The following is a 14217-nucleotide window of genomic DNA, read 5'->3' on the forward strand; positions in this document are numbered from 1 at the left end:
TTTTTATTTGGACATTGTACATTATAAAACATTGAAAAACAACTGTTTGTCAATTGCCCTTTTTTCAAAATAACACTTTGCAGTTCACATTTTCATGACAGTAATTATTCCAAGATAATATGCTTGGAACAGTTGAAACTAAACGAGGAAGAGGATGGCCAACAACAAGACGGATGGAGACCATCAGAGAAATTATGAACAAGCCATTAAGAAGCTGAAAGAGCCAAACAGTAGACAGAACATTCTGGAAGAAATACTATACATACGGGTGGCAGAACTCTGAATCGACCTGAAAGCACTTAAAGATGATAATCAGTCACAGTACAGTAAAATGCTGTGTACAGTAACAAAACCGTTAATCACATTTGACTAAACAGTCATGAACCGAATGAGCTTGGAGGAGAAACTTAAGCATATGGCAAGGAACTCTGTATTCTTTCATATTCCCTTTATTCTGTCTTTTCTCCGTTCATTACCCTGATCCTGATTTTCAGATCTCTGTTCTTTCTCTTTGTGCTTTCTACCTTTTCCCTTATTAATCTGATCAGTGAGGGGGAAAAAAGCAGTCATCCGTGTCTGACAGTCCAAGACAGCATAGGTGATTTTGCTCTTTCTGAGCAGATAGGATGGCCCTCCTTCTCCCCAGTCAATCATCACAATGCTATTTTATAATTTTACAGTTATCAGGATCTTAATTAGATTAACACAGTTAGAAGAACACAGGTTTGAACACATTAAATTTCCTCAGCAGCAACCGATTTATTTTAAAGAAATAATGAAGCAGGTATTCTATGATAACTGTACAATAGTCAAAATAAGTAAGTTGTGTGTGTTACTCTCACTGAGAAAATCAACAACACAGCTGTTTCACAGAATTACAGTTCAGACTTTTACACACAGCTCAAATATCTGTGATTGTCATATTTAACTAATAATTCATTACAATAATTCATGTTTTGATGCTTGATTGCACTGATGTAGCTCAATAACAGCAATAGCAATAATGCAAAATAAGTAACACTGACAGATATCAAATCACAATGTATTGCTTGTTTGTTTATGTTGATTCTGTTAGTGTTTTTTATATTAATATTTTAAATAAATGGCGTTACATATGACTTTTTCAGATCCCTAAGACGTCTGCACTGTTAAAGTCTGCCAAGAACCATTATGGGCCATTCTACTGAGGTCCCACAGTAAAAACATATAGTATAATTATAATTTTTAAATGTATTTATCTTAATAAGATTTAGATTGATCAAAAACTTTTTTTCAAAAGATGTTGTCCCACATTTTCATGCCATTACAGAAAGGCAAAGAGCTTTGTTGGCTGGTGGAGCCTTATTTTAGCCACACCCCCACATTTTAGAGCAGGAAGGGAGGCTGTATCCCTGTCCCTCATGTCCACATGGTGAGAAGTTTGGTCCCATTGTTCTGAATTAAATGTGTCCCAAAATCTGAAAATCAGCATGTAACATTAAGAACCGTCACTACCAAAACACACATTTTCTGCAATTAATCAAACTTGTTTGTGTTTCAATTAATAATACTGTGATTTTATGTCTGTTAAAAGATGTTTTGCTGGTCATGTACTGGCTATCATTTTTGAGTTGTGCAAAAAATTAACTAATATTGTCACTACGAAAATACTCACTACTGAAACATTTGATAAAGTTTCAGTAGTGTTATGGTTGCTTTGAAAGTATAAAGTTGAATGTTCAATCATTTATTTTAATGAAGCAAACATAATTTGCTCTGCGGCAGTCGTGGGCTGGAGGTTAGGGAACCAGCCTCGTGACCGGAAGGAGCCTGATCCCCAGAGCTGACAGCACATGACTGAGGTGTCCTTGAGCAAGACACCTAACCCCCAACTGCTACCCGGGCGCTGCGGATTGGGCTGCTCACTGCTGTGGGTAAGTGTGCTCACTGCCCCCTAGTGTGTGTGTGCTCACTAGAGTGTATGTGGTGTTTCACTTCACAGATGGGTTAAATGCGGAGGTGAAATTTCCCCATTGTGGGACTAATAAGGGTCACTTAATCTAATCTTAATAATAGTCACTCAAATCAAAAGAACTGTAGCGCAAGTCAGTTAAATGTCCAGAATGTATTTTGAGCTCTGACTTTTATGGATCGTTCTACCAACATCTGACACATTATGAAATGAAAAAATATGACAAATGTGCTCCTGAAACTGAGCAGCTGAAATCCTATATCAAACAAGAACGGGGAAAATTTCACTTTCAAGGCCCCTTCAGGCCCCAAACGCTTACAGAGTACTGTTAAACGAAGAGGTGATGAAACACAGTGGTAAACAGGCCCCCGTCCCAACTTTTTTGGAACGTGTTGTCGGCACATATTTTTTCAAAAGACAATAAAATTTCTCTGTTTCAATATTTGATATGTTGTCTTTGGAGTATTTTTCTTTAGAAATATGGCTCATTTGATTTGCACATCATTGAATTCTACTTTTATTCTGCACAGCATCCCAACTTTCCTAGAAATGGGGCTGTAACTTATGAGGTTGTTTCTAAGACATTTTCCATAACTCACACATGACTTACATTGCGTACATAGCAGCTACTGCCCATGGAGCATCATCTTAGAATGGCCCACAGCTGCCAACATGCTCAACACTGAAGTCAACAGAAACACAGAGAAGGCATTACTCAACCTTATCATTCGATCACAAATGTCCTGTAATACTGGAAGTAAAGATCACAGGCTGTTAGAGAAGAATGCATCTAATGCAGATCCGTTTCTACTTAGTACATAGAGCACTTTATGTAATGACCTGAGAAACAACACTCAGAAATATTTCACTTCTGTGGCTTAAAGTCTAATTTGAAACTTTTCCAAGAATTTAGTAACATTCGCAGGACATTTTAAATATTTTCCCCAGGCGGTTTATTTACTGGAAAGTGGTCTAGAAATTTCCAGGTTTAGGAACACGTGGGAACCCTGACTTTTTATTTCACACGTAAACATTTATGATATTCATGAAGCGCTTCATGAACCTAGGCAGTAGGTTAGAGCGAGACAAACACATCCATGCGCAGCGCGCGGGCGCCCCCTATTGTTTACACGTGCAGTACAGAAAAAACCTTTGCGAACAAGTGGCCAAATTTCTTGTAAAACGAAGACAAAATTTGTGCCTATTCTGAAACTGTAGCTGTAAATAACAAGACCTCAGGACTGGAATTCATCCAGTGAAACTCGTTATCAACATAAGACTTTCTCTTTAAATCGATTTTCTCTTCAAAACCTAACACGGTGCATTTTTGTTAGTGCTTTAATTAGAACTGCACAAAAAAAGACTTTATTGAACATTAAATGAAGAGCCGTTTAGGAGCCAAAAGAGTCGACTCTGGCTTGCGAGCTGAGCCGATTGATCTGATTCACTGAACAGAGCCGGAGTTCCTTTGCCTTCCACAGCGAGTCCCTGGAAGTGCACTGCTTAGGCCCGACGGAACCGTTTGAGAGGAGCTCTGGATTCACATCCATTCACTTCTGACAGTCTTTAGTCTGAAGATAAAGACACATCTAAACCATTTTAGACCAGTTTGTGGCCCTGTCCTCTTCTAAAAAGACTGGACCGTGTGTTGTTTGATCCACAGGCTTGACCATCACTTTATAGCACCAAAAGAAACGTTTATCTACCACAGTACTAGGAGCCCCGCTGGTGACATCCTGTATAAATGCTTTAATAACGCGTGGGAACGAGATCCTAATGTGTGGCCATGACTTAGTAAGGTGTGGGAACGAGATCGCAGCTTACTAAATCGTGACCATGCATTAGGATCTGGTTTCTTTCACTTAAGGTAACTTTCACTTAAGTCGTGGCCACAACTTAATCATCTCATTCCCACGCCTTACTAAGTCATGGCCATGCATCAGGATCTCGTTCCCATGCTTTACTGGATCAGCAGAATCATATACTGGACGAGGTGGTTAGAATTAGAAAGAAGATCTCAGATGTTCTGTGGATCAGCGGCATCATATACTGGACGAGGTGGTTAGAATTAGACAGAAGATCTCAGATGTTCTGTGGATCAGCAGCATGATATACTGGACGAGGTGGTTAGAATTAGACAGAAGATCTCAGATGTTCTGTGGATCAGCGGCATCATATACTGGACGAGGTGGTTAGAATTAGAAGATCTCAGGTGTTCTTTGGATGAGCAGCATAATATACTGGAGGAGGTGGTTAGAATAAGACAGAAGATCTCAGATGTTCTGTGGATCAGCGGCATCATATACTGGACGAGGTGGTTAGAAATAGACAGAAGATCTCAGATGTTCTGTGGATCAGTTGCATCATATACTGGACGAGGTGGTTAGAATTAGAAGATCTCAGATGTTCTGCGGATCAGCGGCATCATATACTGGACGAGGTGGTTAGAATAAGACAGAAGATCTCAGATGTTTGGAGTGTAGAGGTGAAAGCAGTGAGGCTGGATTTGGGAAATACAGTTCAGACAGAATACAGCAGGTCTGTAGCAGCCCTTGGCTTCAAGAAGCAACGCAGAGTCTCTAAACGGGTGCTTTATTTTATTCAGCTTGCTGAACACTCACGAGCAACGTGAAAACTATAAGATAAAGAAAATACAAAAAATACATGCTTATAATTTCCACAAGTTCATATATAACAAGTTTAAAGTCTTTACCTAGCAATACAAGCTACATGCCTTAAAGCAGGTGGGTTTAGCGCTATTGCGAGAAGTTAGAACAAAAACATTCACCTGAACTCTACAAAATACAGAAATACTGCTAGGTGCATACCTCACTCCGCATACCAAGGGGTGCAATACCTGAAGAGGCCTTGAACCTTATTCCCCGCTGTTATTAAAGCTGAAGCTCGAGCTGGCAGCCATTACATGGCAGTGAGCAGAGAACAAAAACAAAGGACTCGCTAGCTGACCTCTCTGAAACAAAGAATTCACTTCAGTAATACAGAATTATATTTCTGAGAGCTTTAACATCTAAATAAGAACTTACAGTAGTAGAAAATCTGCTAACATGGAGGACAGAGCGAGGAGCGCGAGGCTAGCTTTTCCTAGCATGCTGTGCCACCACAATTCCGCTCGCGACTCTTAAAGGCACAGTACGTGTACAAAGTGAATGAGTGAATGGTCATTTACAAGGTCTTTGGAACTGCCTCCACATACTGGACTAGACCCAAACAGAGGATTTACCACTGTGCGGGTTCAGTTCAGCACTGTGAGAGTTCAGGTGATCTGGAACGCTGCAGGTACTAATCCGGTTCCAGTTCCAGACTTTCTACCAACGTTTCATTGGGTTCCTCTGAAAAGCTGATTGTGCTGTGCAGTTTTAGAGGCTGAGCTTTTATGGAGTCAAATTAGGGTCTTTAATGGTGACGAGAAAAAAAATATATCGCAAATATAAGATTAGCATTTTGCATTTTACGTTCCTATTTTGTTTCTGCAATACTTTCCCTCTTTTGCGTTTCTTTCTTTTGTTTGCGCGTCACACTGCTTTTCTTTGCGTCTCGCATTTTACGTTCATCATTTTTTTTCGCGCTTCTCTCTTTTCTTTGCTCCGGTTTTAAATCAAATCAAATCAAATTTATTTATATAGCGCTTTTTACAACTGATGTTGTCACAAAGCAGCTTTACAAAAATGGGAATCATAAAAATGGGAATGCAAATGGGAAAAATGGGTTTTACCCTCTGTGTGGGGGCGGCGAATCTGCGCTGCTTCCAGGATGTCCTGGACATCGTCTCCATTGACTCATTCTTTACTGATGTGTTTGGTAAACAGGTAACAAAACTGCAGTTTGCAACACTCTGCACAAAGATCATCCTCTCCGACTCCAAGTCAGCAGTGCAGACTTACCTGCCCTCTCTTCTGCGTGTCATTGGGATGGAAGCCGAACGTGGAGGAGAACAGAACGTGAGGGAGAAAGCTGAATGTGCTTCCGTCAATCCATCTGGCAGCAACACTGCAGCAGAAAACTCACACAAAAGGTGAAACCAAGCAGCCCAAGAACTGAACTTCTCATCTTCTCTGAGCCCTTTACACTGACTGACCGCTCAAGGCTTCATGGCTATCACTGATATCTACAGTTGTTCTCTAATCTGAGTCTAAAACAAAAGACGAGTGACTAAACGAATAACCTGCTAATCAGCTGTATTAGAGAAAAGTATTACTGTCTGAAAAAAACTCCTGAAAGTCACTACTATATAGTTATATACTATATACACTAAATATAGTTATTTACTGTCCACCTCCGCTGACAAACTCTGTCACTTTTAGCTGTGGAAGACATAATTCTTTAGTGTTAAAACAAATGTATTATGTCATGTTATAGATTTATACCTGCACATAGTTCATGAATCTCATTAAGTGACCCTTATTAGTCCCACAACGGGGAAATTTCACTTCTGCGTTTAACCCATCCATGAAGTGAACCACTATTTAAACATGCAAATACACAACCACCAAAGAACCTTAGAAGAACCATCTTTTTAAGTGTTTATGTGTCTTTTCGACTGCGGGTTTCAGGAGAAGGCAATACAAGTTGTAAGTGATGCTCTCTTCAAAACGTGGAAAAATGTCTACAGCAGTGTCAATTCACTCCAGCAAGGAAGGAAGCGAGGAGGAAGATATGCCTGAGAGCCAACCTATCCCATCCTACTCATCATCAGTTCTTGTGGAATCGGCTGCATCGGACATTACGAACACCTTTTTGAATGGTTTACAGAAAATGTCCTCTGATAAGGTGGATAAAGAAAGCTTGACAGAACCAGCTCCTTCACCAAAGACCTTCCGTTCTGCTGCTCGTAGACTCTATAGAAATGTGCAGTACAGTCTCCAAGAATCACAATCAGGAACAGAGTCCCTCCTCTCAGCAATGGAGTTTGAAAGCAACAATCAGAGACTGAAACCAGCAGAATCTTTACACACAGATGACAGTAAAATACCTTCAAGTCACAAGGCTTATACAGATTCTTGCATGGATGGCATCATAAACAGAGAGGATCCTCTGTTATTGCTCGTGGATCCTTTTTTGTCTTTTTTGTAGATGAATCAGTTGAGACCTTACTCAAACTTGTGCTAAGTTTGAACTCAAGATCTTCACCTGTAGCTGATCCATCAAGTACAAGTGCAGGTTCTAAAGGCCAGGACAGACATTCAGACAAGTCAGTTGGCTCAAAATGTGAAAGCCGTTTGACTAAGGTGCTCACAGACTCGCAGAGCAGAATAGAGGATCGCCTGTTATTGCTCGTGGATCCTGAGCAAACTGAACCTGACAGGAATCAAGACGTCTCTCTATCGGATCTCAAGTCACCTGCTGTGCCACCCACAACTTCAAGCAGAGCTGGCAGTACGATGGTGAAAGAGACGTTGGATGACTACAGCACGTCTAGCCAGGATTATGAAACGTACTCGTCCAGCTCCAGCCCATGAAATGGCCACTATTGCTCGGGTCCAAACCCTGTGACTATGGAAAAGCGGTCGAGGATTTCGTTTCATTGTGTGCAAAAAAGCTCCTCTCTTCAGTCCTGGAAAGGTAGTGCACTTTTTAATTATTAATAACTGGATGATCAGAAATCACACTAATCATATGAGTTACTACATTATGAAGTACCGTGTTAAATGAGATGTTAATGTTGATTTTTTCTGTTTTCTTTCTTGAATGTTTGATCATCTAGACATCAAGTAAAGTTTTTCCTGTCAACATGATGTCTGACCATCATCGGTCTACCTCGTCCTCTGGAAATCATCAGAAGTGTAAGTACATGAGACGATACACACAGAGCCGTTAATTCACAGTGGACGTACTCAGACCGGTGTTTCATAAGCTGAGCCTCACAGTGTTGCTTTTATTCTTCTATATGTAACACAGAATATAATAGAATGAACTGGATGTTGACTGTCATTTCCTGTTGTTCTGGTTTCTCTTTTGCAGCTGCACAGCGGGAATCAGCCTTTAGGGGAACACGGAAAAATCTATCCAGGATTTTCACGGCCATCCGCAAAGCAGTTCCCAACCCCTTCCAGTGTATGACTCCACAACCTTAAGCACTCAACATAACTCCTAACATAGGAGTGCTCAGTCCTGATCCTGGGGATGTACCAGCCTACAGAGTTTGGCTCCACCTTTAATTTAGCACACCTGATCCAGATAATGAAGACATTCAGGAGCACCTGAACATTAGAGGCAGGTGTGCTGGATCTGAAATCTACAGGTTGGAATATCTCTAGAATCACCCAAGAGTGAGCACACTTAAAAAACAAATAAAAATAAAATAAATAAAGCAAAGCCATGTGTAAGTGTTTTTTATTTGACACATTCTTCTGCTTTAATAGATAAACAGCTGTCCCATGCTGAAAGCAGTCTATCTACACTGTCTTACAAAGTGGGAAATTAAGTGGGAAATTAAGTGGGAATTTAAGTGGTACAAACTCCACAGTATTGTGCAATTATTCCAAATACCATGCACTCATACAACCCCAATTCCATTGAAGTTGGGATGTTGTGTAAAACATAAATAAAAACAGAATACGGTGATTTGCAAATCCTTTTCAACCTATATTCAATTGTATACACTACAAAGACACGATATTTAATGTTCAAAAGGATAAACCTTATTATTTTTTGCAAATATTCACTCTTTTTGAATTTGATGCCTGCAACACGTTCCAAAGAAGTTGGGACGGGGCAACAAAAGACTAGGAAAGTTGAGGAATGCTCAAAAAACACCTGTTTGGAACATTCCACAGGTGAACAGGTTAATTGGAAACAGGTGAATGTCATGATTGGGTATAAAGGGAGCGTCCCTGAAAGGCTCAGTCGTTCACAAGCAGGGACGGGCGAGGTTCACCACTTAGTGAACAACGGTGTGAGCAAATAGTCCAACAGTTTAAGAACAACGTTTCTCAAACGTTTCGCTGGTGACACCCTGTATAAATAAAAATAATGCGTGCCCACGACTTAGTAAGGCGTGGGAATGAGATGATTAAGTCGTGGGAACGAGATCACGGCTTACTAAGGCGTGGCCACGCATTAGGATATGGTTCCCACACTTTACAAGTCATGGCCATGACTTAATCATCTCATTCCCATGCCTTACTAAGTTGTGGGCACGCATTATTTTTATTTATACAGGGTGTCACCAGCGGGGCTCCGTAATTATCACTCCTGAAGTGTTCGAATATTTTTGGCAGTGACGAAATGGAAAATTAGTCCTTTCTTTAAAAACATAAACATAAAATCTAAATCAGGTAGAAGTCTGAAATGTAAACCTCTGACTGTGAACCAGTTCAATAGAAGGATCCATACAGTACACAGTCCGTTTGATTTTAATGTGTATTAATTAAAGGTTTTTCCATTTATACTAACAGTGGCGTGTCATGTCTAATGACAGTGAGCTACACTCAACAACACACTACAACTGAAACAAATAAAAACAGCTTTTAGAGTTTTATATCTACACTGTTTCCAGATTTGTCTGAAAAGGATTTGAGTAAATTTTTCCAAAATTATTTAGAATAGTGATCTTTAAAATGGACTTTATTATAACCAGTGGTGGACAGTAACTGAGTAACTGAGTAAATGTAATTAGTTTCTGTACTTTAGTATTTTTGGTGTATCTGTACTGAAGTTTCTCCAGTCTGGGCGACTTTTTCCTTTCACTTCACTACATTTCAGAGTCTAATATCCGACTTTTTCCTCCTACATTCTGAGAAATCTGTCGTTCCTTTTGGTTTCTGTGTGTATAAAAACGTAACATGTCAAAACGAAAGAAGCGCAAAGCCAGAGCACCAATCAGGGCCCAGCGGTCACTTTGTTTAGAGCTGGTTTTGACCTGTTGGTCATACCGACCCAGTGCAGCACGCGGTTCAACGTCAGCGCAGCAGCGTAAAACTTTGGGAGAGTCTGTTCAACATAAATGATGAACTAACCTAACTTTGTGTAAATAGAGCTCAATATAGAAATATGTCCACATATGCAGTCGAGACTGACGCGGCTTTTTTCTGAATTTCTACAAACACCATTTCATTTTATAGTAAATGAGTTTGGGCTGGTTTATGTTTATGAACAGACGCCTACAGATCAACATAGTAAAGGAGCTCATCTGTGATCCTGAGTTTAAAGCCAGTTTTTATTCAACTTAAACTTGGAACTAAGTTGTAAATAAATCTGAAACTGAAACTTTGCTTGTGTGTAAAAAGTGATTTCAGAGCCACTCGGTTCTCCCTGATGGAAACTGTTTACCTTCAGTGTTTTGTGCTTCTGATCATTTTAATAGACGTCAGCGTCACTAATTAATGACGTTCTATTAAAAGACTGGTTTACCAAGAGAGACGCTGGAGGACTTTCACCTGAAATGAGTTCATGAAGCCAGTCTGGTTATAAAAATGATAACAGGACATCAGAGCCAGAATTACTCTTTTAGTACTTTTACTTTATACTTAAGTACATTTGAAGGGAAATACTTTAGTACTTTTACTCAAGTTGGAGGTCTAAAGGGAGGAACTTTTACTTTTACTGGAGTGATATTTTACCTTGGGTGTCTCTACTTTAACTCAACTTCTGAGGAGGCCGAGGGGGTCCAGCCTTATTCCAAGACCCTCTGTCACATCTGTAAATCGAGGGTTGCAACATGCAAGTGGGTGGATTTTTTATTGCAACTTTTAATTTCGACCCATGAAACATCGCGGCGTGTGAAAGCGAGAAGTTGATGGATTTCCAGGTCAGACGCGCTAAGCTAAGGCGTGATGTCATCTCCGTGCGACTGCTGAGTGGACTGAGCCTGAGCCCGGCGGGTCCGGCGGGTTCCGTGGGTTCGGCGGGGAGATGGCTGCTGAAGAAGAGGCTCTGAAAACACATTTCGGGTTCGAACGGTTCCGGTCCCGGCAGCAGGAAGACGTGGTGAAGGCGGTGGTTAAAGGTACGAGCTGTTTTAAAGCGGCGGAAGCTGCTGCCGGAGGTTTCAGACGCGGCGCGGCGCGACTGGCCGAGCTCAGCCGAACACAGGCAGTGAGCCGAGCCGAGCCGAGCCGAGCCGAGCCTGACCGGTCGAATAGACTGTCCGGTCAGCTATAAAAGCGCGAGCACGCGTGTTGTTTAAAAACGATTAGTCTTAAAGTTTTAGTTAAAGAGGAATTCCACCCATCTTCTTCTAAATGTCTGAAGAAGTCATGAACATGCAGAAGAACATGTAGATATAGTCATGAACATGTGTTAGTAGTCATGAACATGCAGAAGTAGTCATGAACATGCAGAAGTAGTCATGAACATGCAGAAGAACATGTATTAGTAGTCATGAACATGTGTTAGTAGTCATGAACATGCAGAAGTAGTCATGAACTTGCAGAAGTAGTCATGAACTTGCAGAAGAACATGTATTAGTAGTCATGAACATGCAGAAGTAGTCATGAACATGTAGAAGAACATGTATTAGTAGTCATGAACATGCAGAAGTAGTCATGAACATGCAGAAGTAGTCATGAACATGCAGAAGTAGTCATGAACATGTATTAGTAGTCATGAACATGTAGAAGAACATGTATTAGTAGTCATGAACATGTAGAAGAACATGTATTAGTAGTCATGAACATGCAGAAGTAGTCATGAACATGCAGAAGAACATGCAGAAGTAGTCATGAACATGCAGAAGTAGTCATGAACATGTAGAAGAACGTATTAGTAGTCATGAACATGTAGAAGAACATGTATTAGTAGTCATGAACATGTAGAAGAACATGTATTAGTAGTCATGAACATGTATTAGTAGTCATGAACATGTAGAAGTAGTCATGAACTTGCAGAAGTAGTCATGAACTTGCAGAAGTAGTCATGAACTTGCAGAAGTAGTCATGAACATGCAGAAGTAGTCATGAACATGCAGAAGTAGTCATGAACATGCAGAAGTAGTCATGAACATGCAGAAGTAGTCATGAACATGCAGAAGTAGTCATGAACATGTAGAAGAACATGTATTAGTAGTCATGAACATGTGTTAGTAGTCATGAACTTGCAGAAGTAGTCATGAACATGCAGAAGTAGTCATGAACATGCAGAAGTAGTCATGAACATGCAGAAGTAGTCATGAACATGCAGAAGTAGTCATGAACATGTAGAAGAACATGTATTAGTAGTCATGAACATGTATTAGTAGTCATGAACATGTGTTAGTAGTCATGAACTTGCAGAAGTAGTCATGAACTTGCAGAAGTAGTCATGAACATGTATTAGTAGTCATGAACATGCAGAAGTAGTCATGAACTTGCAGAAGTAGTCATGAACTTGCAGAAGTAGTCATGAACTTGCAGAAGAACATGCAGAAGTAGTCATGAACATGCAGAAGTAGTCATGAACATGTATTAGTAGTCATGAACATGCAGAAGTAGTCATGAACATGCAGAAGAACATGCAGAAGTAGTCATGAACATGCAGAAGTAGTCATGAACATGCAGAAGTAGTCATGAACATGCAGAAGTAGTCATGAACATGCAGAAGTAGTCATGAACATGCATTAATAGTCATGAACATGCAGAAGTAGTCATGAACATGCAGAAGTAGTCATGAACATGCAGAAGTAGTCATGAACATGCAGAAGTAGTCATGAACATGCATTAATAGTCATGAACATGCATTAATAGTCATGAACATGCAGAAGTAGTCATGAACATGCAGAAGAACATGTATTAGTAGTCATGAACATGTGTTAGTAGTCATGAACTTGCAGAAGTAGTCATGAACATGCAGAAGTAGTCATGAACATGCAGAAGTAGTCATGAACATGCAGAAGTAGTCATGAACATGCATTAATAGTCATGAACATGCAGAAGTAGTCATGAACATGCAGAAGTAGTCATGAACATGCAGAAGTAGTCATGAACTTGCAGAAGTAGTCATGAACTTGCAGAAGTAGTCATGAACTTGCAGAAGAACATGTATTAGTAGTCATGAACATGTAGAAGAACATGTATTAGTAGTCATGAACATGCAGAAGTAGTCATGAACATGCAGAAGAACATGCAGAAGTAGTCATGAACATGCAGAAGTAGTCATGAACATGCAGAAGTAGTCATGAACATGTAGAAGAACATGTATTAGTAGTCATGAACATGCAGAAGAACATGTATTAGTAGTCATGAACATGTAGAAGAACATGTATTAGTAGTCATGAACATGTAGAAGAACATGTATTAGTAGTCATGAACATGCAGAAGTAGTCATGAACATGCAGAAGTAGTCATGAACATGTAGAAGAACATGTATTAGTAGTCATGAACATGCAGAAGTAGTCATGAACATGCAGAAGTAGTCATGAACATGTAGAAGAACATGTATTAGTAGTCATGAACATGTAGAAGAACATGTATTAGTAGTCATGAACATGTGTTAGTAGTCATGAACATGCAGAAGTAGTCATGAACATGTAGAAGAACATGTATTAGTAGTCATGAACATGCAGAAGTAGTCATGAACATGTAGAAGAACATGTATTAGTAGTCATGAACATGTAGAAGAACATGTATTAGTAGTCATGAACATGTAGAAGAACATGTATTAGTAGTCATGAACATGTAGAAGAACATGTATTAGTAGTCATGAACATGCAGAAGTAGTCATGAACATGCAGAAGTAGTCATGAACATGCAGAAGTAGTCATGAACATGTAGAAGAACATGTATTAGTAGTCATGAACATGTAGAAGAACATGTATTAGTAGTCATGAACATGTAGAAGAACATGTATTAGTAGTCATGAACATGTGTTAGTAGTCATGAACATGTGTTAGTAGTCATGAACATGTATTAGTAGTCATGAACATGCAGAAGTAGTCATGAACATGCAGAAGTAGTCATGAACTTGCAGAAGTAGTCATGAACTTGCAGAAGTAGTCATGAACATGTAGAAGAACATGTATTAGTAGTCATGAACATGTAGAAGAACATGTATTAGTAGTCATGAACATGCAGAAGTAGTCATGAACATGCAGAAGTAGTCATGAACATGTAGAAGAACATGTATTAGTAGTCATGAACATGTAGAAGAACATGTATTAGTAGTCATGAACATGTAGAAGAACATGTATTAGTAGTCATGAACATGCAGAAGTAGTCATGAACATGTAGAAGAACATGTATTAGTAGTCATGAACATGTAGAAGAACATGTATTAGTAGTCATGAACATGCAGAAGTAGTCATGAACATGCAGAAGTAGTCATGAACATGTAGA

General features: G+C 39.7%; 1 protein-coding gene and 1 long non-coding RNA gene across 4 annotated transcripts in view; one reads left to right on the forward strand and one right to left on the reverse strand.

Moving 5' to 3' along the window:
• On the reverse strand, window positions 1-5080 carry LOC108435859. 2 transcript variants are annotated; one of them, XR_001858478.2, is made up of 4 exons: window positions 4996-5080; window positions 4780-4922; window positions 2562-4586; window positions 1-1457 (listed from the first exon to the last, which is right to left on the reverse strand). It is a non-coding gene; the product is annotated as an uncharacterized LOC108435859 (long non-coding RNA). The 2 variants fall into 2 exon arrangements; XR_001858477.2 differs by lacking the exon at window positions 1-1457 and having other exon boundaries at window positions 1954-4586.
• Window positions 5081-10719: 5639 nt separating this feature from the next.
• Window positions 10720-14217, forward strand: part of recql5 (RecQ helicase-like 5) — a 47868-nt gene continuing 44370 nt past the window's right edge. The window contains exon 1 of one of the 2 annotated variants that reach the window (XR_005131379.1): window positions 10720-10916. Coding sequence is in view for 1 of the 2 variants with exons in the window: in XM_017712008.2 (XP_017567497.1) it covers window positions 10823-10916 (94 nt within the window). In the remaining variant the exon portion in view is untranslated. The remainder of the gene's footprint in view (window positions 10917-14217) is intronic. The other variant, XM_017712008.2, reaches the window with a different exon arrangement.

The sequence above is a fragment of the Pygocentrus nattereri genome, chromosome 14 (assembly GCF_015220715.1).
Source record: "Pygocentrus nattereri isolate fPygNat1 chromosome 14, fPygNat1.pri, whole genome shotgun sequence".
Lineage (NCBI taxonomy): Eukaryota > Metazoa > Chordata > Actinopteri > Characiformes > Serrasalmidae > Pygocentrus > Pygocentrus nattereri.